Raw genomic sequence first — 12354 nt, forward strand, 5'->3', positions numbered from 1 at the left:
CTATCAGCGAATAAGTTGGGAGAAAAACAAAAACAGTCTACATAGGGAAGGTACTGTTTCAAACTTAGAATCTCTTGATTCAAACAAGGCTAGGACTTAGTGACGGGTAGATTACGTCATCAGTAGGTTTTTTTAAGAATAATGAGTTTGGTGCAATTCTTATTTATTAGATTACGAATAATAGCAGTTTAATAATTAACTATGTGGTAACATCATGTCTTTATTTACAATAAAAACAATAAATTCACAAGTTTTTTTTATTTTAATATCGACAAAAATTATCATAAGTAATTCTTGTGCAAGCCTCACTCGAACGTAATTTAGTGTTGTGATTTTGGGGAAGCTTAAACATAATTTAAGTTTTTCGAGAATGTCTTAGAAACTATCGACAGTCACAACACTAATTTTATCGACTAATTCTAAAACCGATTACTTCATAACAACCACCGCACACAGACACACCCTACATCTACGCAAAATGAACGTACACATACAAATACATACTACATCTACGATACATACGATACATAAATTCGTTAAGCTATGTTTTTTTTAGTCAGCTGCCATTTTGTTTAACTCTTTCATAACGATAAAAGTAGATATACAAGGCATGATTTACACAAGAGGCATTATGGACACTGCAACCATGAACTTTTGCTAGACAACCACCTACATTTCCTACGATGAATTTGTTTATACCAAGTATCTTTTTTCGACACTATTCTTATTCTAATTCTTTTATGACAATATTCGTTGTTCAATATACGCTATTTAATAAAACACAAAACTGAATTTGGAACTATAGATTATAGAGTTTTTATTCCGGTTTGGGAGGAGAGGGGGAGAGGGGGAGGGGGGAGGCGGGGAGGCGGGGAGGGGCAGGAGAGGGGGAGAGGGGAGGGGGAGGAGGGGGAGTGGAGGCGGGGAGGGGCAGGAGAGGGGAGGAGGGGGGAGGAGGGGAGGGGAGGGGGAGGGGAGGGGCAGGAGAGGGGAGGGGAGGGGCAGGAGAGGGGAGGAGGGGGGAGGAGAGTAGAGAAGGAAGAACCATTTTCAAGAATCCAATATTCTAAGAGGCTGGAACCGTTTAGAGCGCACACTGTACATACAACTGCAGAGTCATAACGTCGTATAGTCCATATATATAGTATTTAACATTTCAGTTTTCACGTCACAAATAAAAGTACACTTAGAACTATCGTCACTGAAAGCAGTCAACCGCGTAATTTGTCGTTCTTCTTTCATTTTCGTGCCTTGTATTTGCGATTTAGTAATTCGCTGTAATTTTTATATACAATAATCATCCATAATCGAGATGAGTTGGAGGTTTCTTTAGTAGGAAATGACGGTTCTCTTACCCATAGCACTGGAAGGTAGATCGATATGACGACTTCGTGCGTGCTCATAAAACAACATCCTGCTCCCATTTTTTTAGTTGTTTTAAAGAATATAGGCGACTGGTTCCTGAGGATTCCCTCCTTACCTATCCGATATTTCCTCTGTATATCTTTTAGATTGAGATGATCAAGAGATCATAAAGAGATATATAAGCCTTTTGATCACATTCTTCATCGCTAACCAAAACGATAACTTTTTTTTAAATTTCAATTAAATTATCATAAGCATTAAAATGGCAACGTACAAAAAAAAACATTTAACTTTGAGTTTGCGTCTCGTTAAGAGAAAAATTGTGATATTTCATCTTAACTTTTTGTTACTGTATACAAATCATGAAGCTAAGGATCGCAGCAGATGGAGGGAAACCGTACAGGAGAAACTGATGCAGCGGGGGAGTCACGACCCTCAGTGATGATGAAAACGACGCGAGGAGGAGGATACAAATAATATGATAAATTCTGACCATGGCGACTATCTCTTGAATATCAAATTTGTAACTTTATCCATATCCAAAATTCAGGCTACAATTAAACAAAACAATGCTACGCAACTAACTGCTTACATATATTATATTATATTGGTGAAGCGAATACTACAGTTTTTAGTCAGTTTTAATGTCATCGTACATATTATTTCCGTGTATGCTAAAAGTTGAACAAAACTTTTTTAACAAGTTTAACAAAGCTTTTATAACTATAGCATTTCCATTCTAAAAAATACCCTCTGACATTTCAAATGTTTCATGACGCAACATTGTGGCAAACAATAACATATTACTGTATGGACTGTATCAGTTATATGAATAATCGTGTGTAATAAAAAAATATCTGGAATCGATCGATTTTTAATAATCAAAATATAGATACAGATATTCTTAGATCACAAGTCTGTCTGTCAGCGCTGTCAACTGTCAAACGGTACTTCTTAGATTAGCTATACTACACAGACTACACTATATGTATGGATGGTAAAAGTAAGGCGCACCATCTTGTATGAGGGATAAGTTAAAAAATTCTCCACCTGTAAACGGAAAGTTATTGTTGGGAGACTCACCGAAATAGCGCTAGTATAGAAAGTGGAATTTATATGAATATAGCAGTTTTAAACAGAATCAAGTGCGCTGGGCTGATAAATTTAATATTTTTCTTCACTTGTGCAGTTAAAAACTATGAATATTAAAAACTATATATATAAGTATTTAAAATCTCAACTAGGAAATGTTTCTTTCCTTATTAATTTAGCATCCTATTCAAGTAGTTTACGGCGCTATTTTTTAAATATCTCCACTTGTTACCATAATAGCACCATAGCACTACCTTAGTTGGCTCCCTCTCAACACTTTTTAATACACTGAGATGTTATTCCTTACTCCTACCCTCCATAACTATATGGAATCGTTTGGAACGTTTTTTTCTAAAGTTATGGCAACACTCAACACAAAAATAATTACAGTAAATACTTCAACTCAAATTTATAAAAACAATTATATCAAAAAGCATGTACATATATTATAATATATAAAAGCCAACAAATGCACACAGTATACAGAATAGAACGTCTAGTTATCGAATGTTTTGTCTGTCATTGACACTGTCTGAAATGTGCGAGCAAGAATCAAACAAAACATTCAATATGAATCCGACCAAAAATAAACTTCAACAATTTTATTGATAAATCTACCGAACCACTGGACCATAGAGGTTATTTTGATAAATTCTTATTTTACATTATAAATATTTCGTATATCATCAACATGTTCATAATAATCAATAAACATATATAAATATCTGTTCTCCGTTAAAACTTTAAACAAACTACCAACAACTTTGATTTATTAAAACTGTTTATTTACTTCCAATAATTTTAGCATTGTTCTTGTTACAAAGAAGGGTTGGTTTTTCTTCACTAACTAGAATGAAAAGCTTTTTCAGCCATCACCCTCCATTAAGATTTATTGTGCACAATCAACAGACAGTCAAACGTGAGCACCCGTGAACACATGTTATATCCGTAACTATGGCTTCACTTCAAGGATGATATGTAACGCATCCAACCCACAAACCCAATGTTCAACTTTGCAAAAACATTGTTTATGGTTTTAATGTAGGTTAAGATAAGATGTCATTTTTTAACTGAAATTAAAGTCGTAAATAGAGGAAAAACTACACACGGATCCCTATAAAAGGTTTTCGGATGAATTAGACGTGAGCTATGACCTTGATGTACAGCATAGCATATATATATCAGGGATTTCTTGAACACGCAATGTACAGCGAAGCCGACATTCACCCCGAGAGGGTAGAGGGGGCGTCAATTATTTTTAAAATACAACGAAATAAATTTTACAATACATTTCGTGCTTAATTTGTCCATACGACCTTCCCAGAAACTATACATATTTTGAGTTTGACATATTGACAGCTGGCTTTTAGATTTATGACGTTCGGTCCAATCCTGTTGTATGATAAACTATCAGTTCCCGTCCGCTTCGCTCGGCGTTTGAAATTAACATTATTATTATTTCTCACCCCCACAAAGATTCTCATCATTAACGCCCCCGCAACTGGTGCAGGGAGTCCAGCACTCGTATAAATATTAGCCTATCCATTAAGTACATGTATTTTCTACATGGATACCAAGTTTCAAGTCAATCGGATACATAGTTCAGTAGTTGTAACGGAACATCCGTAAAAACCACTGTAGATTTATATATTAGTATAGATAACACCTAATTATAGTTTTAATTGTCTAAACTGAAACAGGCACTAGGTAATAAACAATAAAGCCATGGAAGATTAACTCCCAGACGTATTAATTAAATTAATGCTATCTATCAATCACCTTTTTTATGAGGATACGATAACATTTTAAATCATCAAACAAAACCGAATTATTTTAGCATCTTTCAACACCAACTTCAATGTATGATGTTACTTCATGAGGCTAATGGTTCTATATGTGATTTATTTTAGTTCGTGGCTAGCGCGTTTATTCTATGTATCACTATAAATGGCTAATTTAATTTATTACATTATTTTTAATATTATTACTTTTTTTTGAATACAGTAGTATTTTTTTAAATATTTGTTTGGTTTAATAATTCCGAATAACTATATGAATAACTCACAAAATTATTTCAATTACCTTCACTCTAACGTTTGCTTGCAAACAAATTTCAATTGTTTTAAATGTCATTCAAGTATTCTTGTTAATTCGTGGTCTCAACTATTATTAATTGCACCTTAAGGCAACTGTAGGTATTATTCATACTTCTGTATAGAGATGATTGTGTAAATGAGAAAAAACTATTCCTTTGGATTTATTATAATTTACATAAAATATATCGCGCATACATGTACGTGGGATCTTGGATCCGCGTCACTAATAAATAAACCAACTACAACATACAATGAGACAATCGAAATTACAAAAAAAAAAAAACAGTGGTTCTCAAGCTTTGAACAGCGTATTTAATATTTAACCATTCACATTTCTATTTTAACGCTAGGCAGCGGCTCGGCTCTGCCCCTGGCATTGCTGAAGTCTATGAGCGACGGTAAACACTCACCATCAGGTGGGCCGTCTGCCTACAAGGACAACAAAAAAAAATTTCACCTGTGAGGCACGAAACGGTAAGTCTATTAGGAAACAAACGAATAATGGCGGCGTCTAGTCGAGCTCTATCCTCACGTGTCCGGGCAGGGCGCCGCACTGTATCTTGGACTCCTTCAGTTTGTTGAGCGACAAACGCAAGTCCTCCATCGTGATGGGCCGGACCGCGTCCTGGTACTCGTCGTCCGACTCCGTACTCGACCGGTTCTCCTTCTACAAGTTTAATTAAATTCAGATTATTATTATTAATTATAATAATGATAATAATAATAAAATCATTTATTGCCTCACTCACACCACACCACAGTTTTTTTATTTATTTTTTATATTATATATTAATTGTAAGAGAAACTCCACGAAGCAATAAGTTTATGCTTAAAAAAAACTTTAAACGTGGTGTCGTAAAATTTGTAAAACGTTTAGATCCACGTCCTGAAGGCCTCGTTTTTAATGATTGAAGGTGTACTGGTGGCCCGGAGGCCTTTTCAGTTTCACCAGGACTGGTGGGCGAGCAAAGGCTCAGCCAGGAGGGGTGGGATTTGCTAACAGCTATCCGAGCGCCTCCGAAGGAAACTTGACAACTCAAGAGCAGCTGCTTCGCGAATGATTCTAGTACCGGATCGGAATCGCGACCCGCTGAGAGAGCGAGAAACTCAGCGGGCTGATGCATGGGTTGGTATACAAAAATTGCTCCAGCACGATTTTTTTTATTGCTTAGTTGGGTGGACGAGCCCGCAGCCCACCTAGTGTTAAGTGGTAACCGGAGCCCATAAACATCCACAACCTAAATGCCGCCACCCACCTTAAGATACGAGTTCTAAGGTCTCAGTATAGTTACAACGGCTGCCCCATCCTTTGAACCGAAATGCATTAATTATTGTTTCACAGCAGAAATAGGCAGGAAATGGTGGCATCTAGCCGTGTGAACTCACAAGAGGTCCTACCACTAGTAATTACGCAAATTATACTTTTACGGGTTTGATTTTTATTACACAATGTTATTCCTTCCCCGTGTAAGTCAATTGTGAACATTTGTTAAGTACGTATTTCATTAGAAAAATTGGTACCCGCCTGCGGGATTTGAACACCGTTGCATAGCTACATACGAATGTACTAGACGTCATTTCCTTTAGACCATGAAGACTTCGAGTTTTTTTGCCATGTTTTTATAAAGTGTAATGATTGTTATGGTCGGCAGTGGACTGACCTGGTTCATCTCCTTGGCCACCTCGTCCCTTGCGAGGTCCCGCACGCGGTACACGGCGGCGTGGCGGCACAGCTCGTGCAGGTCGGAGCCCGAGAAGCCGTCGGTCGCCGCCGCCAGCCGCCGGTACTCGATCTGGAACCGTGCCCGAACGTATTACTTACACAATTCAATATCTCCTTCTCTCCTTCTCTTCTTATATTACTGGTGGCAGGACCTCTTGGGAGTCCGCGCGGTTAGGTACCACCACGCTGCCTATTTTTGTAATGCGTTTCGGTTTGAAGGGTGGGGCAGCCGTTGTAGCTATACTGAGAACTTAAAACTCATATCTCATATAGGTGGCGGCATTTACGCTGTAGATATCTACGGACTCCGGTAACCACTTAATACCCGGTGGGCTGTGAGCTCGCCCAACCATCTAAGCAATAAAAAAAAAGATGCATTTACATCATCAGAAACCGGCTCGGATTGCAGGATGAGTTTGAGTATCCGTTCCCGTTGCATCTCGCTGGGCATGGGCACGTGGAAGGTGGCGGGCATGCGGCGCTGGATGGCCTTGTCCAAGTCCTGGGGACGGTTCGTTGCACCTGGAACCAAAAACGACACTGTACAATCTCGCACGCCAAAGTATCCTCCTCCGTGCGTCGTATTCCTCAGTGCTGAGGGTCGTGACCTTTACGGAGCGCTTTTGTTAGAACTATGTTCCTCCATTCCCTCCTGGCCTTAACTCTCAGACACAGCCCACTGAGTTTCTCGCCGGATCTTCTCAGTGGGTCGCGTTTCCGATCCGGTGGTAGATTCTGCGAAGCACGGCTCTTGCTAGGGTTCGTGTTAGCAACGTCATCAGGTTTGAGCCCCGTAAGCTCACCTACTAGTTAAGGTTCCGCTGAAATAGCCTCTCAAGGCCATCAGCTTGGGTAGGAAAAAAAAACCATTCCCTCCTGTCCTCCGCGCAGTGGATAGCGACATTGATGCTGGATTGCAAAGTCGTCTTAATTTAATCGGACCAGCGCAATAAAGAAACTAATCGAAAATGGCGTCTATGTACCTGCACTGACAGATGGTAGGGTCAACAAATAAAAAGAAAGAAAGAAAAAGTTGTTTGTTGTAAAAAAATATATAAAAGAAAATTTCTTTTCTTTATTTTCTCGAGATTCTTCGTTATACACGATTTCGCGTGCATCACTGTGACACATATTATTTACCAGTCAGAACTGATATTTTTTTTGCATGCAGTACACGCCGTGTGCGACTAAAGACAGCAATAGTTTAGAGTGAGAGCGCATGGTCGCCGCCGCCATTTTAGATTCGTTTATTTATTGGCGTGGCTTATACACATTCATATAATGACTATAATAATATATCTGGTAGTGTAAGCTATTTAATAAATTATCAACAAATTTGGAAACTATTATTGAATATTTAACAATAAATGTTTCTTTCGTAATCTATACAAATCATAATCTGATTTTTGTTTTTTTCTAGTACTTGAAAAACCGTTTTTATCATAGCACAATCAACGTAAGATAGATGACTCGCAAATAATTTAAAACTTTTCTACAATACAAATATTTCTATCAAATCTCAATCCGAATAACATATAACACACAAGTACATCACACAAAATCCTCACCCATAATAATGACTGTACAAGTAGGGTCGGTGATGAGTCCGTCCCACAATGACATGAATTGGGTCTTCATCATGGCAGTGGCTTCATGGTCGTGCTGAGTACGCGTACGTAGAAAGGATTCAATTTCATCTGTGAACAAAAAGAAACATAACCAACTTTAGCACAACATTAGTGTCGGACCTGAGATGTTTCTTTGTTACTTGATGAAATGTTTCTTTGTTACTTGATGAGATGTTTCTTTGTTACTTGATGAAATGTTTCTTTGTTACTTGATGAGATGTTTCTTTGTTACTTGATGAGATGTTTCTTTGTTACTTGGCGAGATGTTTCTTTGTTACTTGATGAGATGTTTCTTTGTTACTTGACGAGATGTTTCTTTGTTACTTGATGAGATGTTTCTTTGTTACTTGATGAGATGTTTCTTTGTTACTTGATGAGATGTTTCTTTGTTACTTGATGATTTGTTCTTTGATGTTAACTTACCAATAAACACAATACAGGGCTGCAACTTCACTGCGAGGCTGAATACAGCGGCCGCTAGCTTTTGCGTCTCTCCATACCACTTATCCGTCAACAACGACACGTCTAAATTGATGAAGCTCATCTGTGCTTCCTTCGCTGTCGCTTTGGCTATGAGCGTCTTACCGCAACCTGAGAATCAAAGGGAAGAAAAATTATTAATATGTTTTACGTTCAAACACAAACAAAAAAGGGGTTTCTCGTAGCGGGTTGTTAGTTTAACCACTTGATTGTCTAGATGCTTTTTTTTTTATTTACTACCTAACTGCCAGTAGCCTCGATGGTCTATTCTGGCTTCACTGACTGATAGGCGTGATCCCACTAAGAAGATCGGGCGACCGAAAACTCAGTAGGTCACATGATGTGACATTAGCACCAAGTGATGCATTCCACATTCAAAGAATTAATAAATAATTTTCCATCATCCATACAATAGTTGTGATGTGAGTATTAATAATAACTACCAATCTAATAATAATATACTTTCATACTGATTATTAACAAGATCTAATCCGTTATTGTAACAACTGTAATGTCTATCAGCAATAATGATTAGCGCTTTGTGAAATAGGACATATACAAGTTGTTGAGGCCTTAAGCTTCAAGGTGAGTACTAATAATTGTCTTGGTTTGTCTATGATCTTTGATTAAAGTCCATATAAAGTCCAGAAGAGCCAGGAGTCCTCTCATCCCAAGACTGATATATTCCGATAAATAAAACCATTACATAATACTTGAAATAATTGCAAAATTTTATATTACCAGGAGGTCCATGTAAGAGCACTCCTTTGGGAGGTTGTGTGAGCCTGCTGTCAGCAAATAATTCTCTTTTCTGTATAGGCAAGATAACAGTTTCCCGAAGCTCTTGGATCAAGTTATCTAATCCAGCTATATCTTTCCAGCTTACCTGAAAAATGTGTTTTTTTTTTATTAACAAAAGTTATCCTTTTTAGCAAAATTACTTGTATAGTTATTATATAATTTTAAAAAACTTTGCTCTGCTTTTCTTCATTGAGGATTCTTCTTGTCTAAGCTTAATCTGCATGAAAATGCATATTAGTTATTACGCTTGGAAGCTGGATCACCAGGAAGGAAATCCTGGAAATGCTTCTTCATGTAAATCATCAGCCCACCACAACCCCCACCAAGATTGTCTGACTAAGTAGATATCAATTATACTCACATTAATCTCATCTGGGATAACTAGTTGTGACGCTATGATCATTTCATGGTCCGTAAGTTTGTCCAAAGCAACTGTATGCTTGCCCCCAAGGCCTGCTCTGCAAGATACCCTTAACATACACGGGATGCACCGTGACTCATCATTAATATTAAGAACATATACATAAATAAATACATAATTTATATACAAGTATATTTCTATGAAACAATGTTACTACTTTGAACAAATAGTTTTTATTGCAGAAAATTTAAATGAAATAACTAGATTCATTCCCATCTAAGGTAATAATATATTCATTTTATAATTATTTAATGAACAAAGGATGTGTCTCTGGCCAATTGAATCTGTTCCAATAAAATTGTTTACAATGCAACAACAATGATTTGATGTTTTGGTAATTCTATACATCATATTGTTAGTAATTTCTTCGATACGATTTAAGAATATATATAATGCTATTTTTCAATACTCTATAAACTCACGGCAATTGATGAGTTTTACTTAGGTTCTCAATAAAACATACTTTAAAATAAAATACAGTCATTGATTCAGTTCTCATGTCTCTTTTAATCAGAATGTATCTAACCAGAATAAACATGTAATAACACCGACAATAATTCCACTAACATCAATATTATTTGTGGAGGTACAATATTTGTTGATCTAAATATATTGAAAAACATATGCACTTTGTGATGTAATGTGAATGTTATGTTGACCAGTCATAACGGATAGATTCCATCTATATTAAGAGGTTGAATCGGAAGTTGATTGAACAATTTCTTCAATGCAAACAGTGAATATGAGATTAACAAAGTTGGTATCGCTATAAAGTTAACTTAAATTAAGTTAAGTTAACGTAGCTTACGAAGAACATAATTAGTTAAAAAACGAATTCTAATATATGTTTTGTAGCAAAGCCATATCTCTATTAACCACATTCTTTCAATGTTTTAAGAATAACTACTTACAGCTTTTATAGGAGTAGACTATTTAAGAGAACCAATCAAACTCAACAGACTGTACATATGGTAACTTTAAAAGCAAAATAGTAGGTATGCTTAATGAACATTCAATTCTATTTTCAAACTTTTTGTACTGATGAGGTTATGTCCAGTCTTGTATGGATAAAAAAAGGACAATTTGAGTCTGATGTAAGTAAGTTATGTACATGCGTATTATATTTCGGAGTTAATTTTTTCTTTTTGCAAATATAAAGATTTTAACGACTGATGACATTGCGAACAGCGATCGATACATACTTGCGTAACTGTTCCCGCGCTCGCTCCTCGGCCTTCTTCCGACTCTTGGAAGTGGGATCTATTTGGTTCACCAGCCACTTTATGGAGAAATAAGTCACTGCAGACACAAATGCGACCCTTATAGCCATTTGGAACACTTCGTTCCGAGTAAATGAGCCTTCCACCATCATTCCTGCACACTATAATAGTATTTTAATAAATAAATATTAAGGAAGCTGTAGCTTGCTCAAAGGTGCTTTTAATTTTAATCTAGTCCGAAATTGTTATAGCAGAATCCCCGACCGTCACACATTTGTGAATTTTTGATAGACAAAGTCTAACTTTTTTATTAGTTTGACAACTAATACTAGGGCTGCAGAGGTAATTTCCCCTTAGTTATCTCCAAATCTCCCTAAAATCTTTTTATCTCAATTTAACACCTTGTAAAAAAATACATTCCAAGTTTTGTAGTCTATTCTAAGATTTAATAAACAGTGTGGACAATTTTTTACTGGGTTTTCAGTTCGTACGGAACAAGAAAATTTTCATCGTGAAATACGAAATTTTCGTGATAATCTCTGATGTGCTCGTCGAGTATCACGCCGACGCCGCAGCGTAACCATATTGGTTTTTAAAGGTCACAAATACCAATTTAACTACGGCAATATTATTTAATATACGTTCACGAACAAAGTCTGATGATCAAAAGCGCAAATGTATATTTTTTTACTTATTGCTTGCATGAGTGAACGAGCCTACAGCAGAGTTTAACATACTCCCTAAGAACACTCCAAAACTGGCAAAGATTATATTGTACTTAACGGTGCTTGCGAAGAGCTATAAATTGTCCTATGCATCCTGTGTGTGTAAATTATCCGTGAATTACCTTGTTTATTCAATTTATGTTTCTTTTGGAGTAAATAAGTTCCTCACACACAGGATTGCACGAAATCCCAATAGTCAGGGGCGCTAGCTTTACCACTTTACCATTTGTACAATAGAAATTGCTTCGGTTTCTCAAAAATATTAGGCTCTGCACGCTATGCTCTTTTCACCTGTCCAGTGGAGGAATCTAAAAAAAGGTCTATGGTTTTGGCAATGAAGTAGGAAACCTATGGAAATGAAACGTCAACCAAAATTTCGTGCCACTGTGACGTCATCTGGCCACAAAACATGGCGGCTTTAGTGCTGTACAAAAGATTTCAATGTTATCAGGTTTTATCGATAAACGTTCTTGGCTCATTTTATTTTAAATATTGTTGAGTATTATTTATTTGTAGAATTTATACTTTAATGGGAAGTAAGTAGGTATATTGCTATGTGCAAATATGATATGATTTAGATGGGTGAAATCTAAGACAAGTTCGTCCTTCGAATTTGCCAAGTAAACGATATGATGATTTTTAAAAGTTGCTACACTGATTTTATAAAGTTGACGTTTGTCGCAAAACATAAAGATATGGCGTAGTTCAAAGCCATCTGCCCATTTCTAGCATGCTAAATGTTATCGTATTTTGAGTACGTGTTTTTCTTAGACTATTACAATCTATTTTAATTGTTTTGCTGA

General features: G+C 36.6%; 1 protein-coding gene across 2 annotated transcripts; it reads right to left on the reverse strand.

The window, feature by feature from the left end:
* Positions 1–243: 243 nt before the first annotated feature.
* On the reverse strand, positions 244–11261 carry LOC101739068 (outer mitochondrial transmembrane helix translocase). Of its 2 annotated transcripts, none has more exons than XM_004924350.5 (8): positions 10809–11261; positions 9547–9643; positions 9126–9270; positions 8328–8495; positions 7845–7973; positions 6659–6798; positions 6215–6346; positions 244–5220 (listed from the first exon to the last, which is right to left on the reverse strand). In XM_004924350.5, exons 1-8 carry the CDS (start codon positions 10976–10978, stop codon positions 5065–5067), a joined length of 1137 nt encoding a protein of 378 aa, XP_004924407.1. In that variant the 5' UTR covers positions 10979–11261; the 3' UTR covers positions 244–5064. The 2 variants fall into 2 exon arrangements, with proteins under 2 accessions (XP_004924407.1, XP_004924406.1); XM_004924349.4 differs by having other exon boundaries at positions 9547–9655.
* Positions 11262–12354: the final 1093 nt, after the last annotated feature.

This window comes from Bombyx mori, chromosome 3 (genome assembly GCF_030269925.1).
Source record: "Bombyx mori chromosome 3, ASM3026992v2".
Taxonomy (NCBI): Eukaryota; Metazoa; Arthropoda; class Insecta; order Lepidoptera; family Bombycidae; genus Bombyx; species Bombyx mori.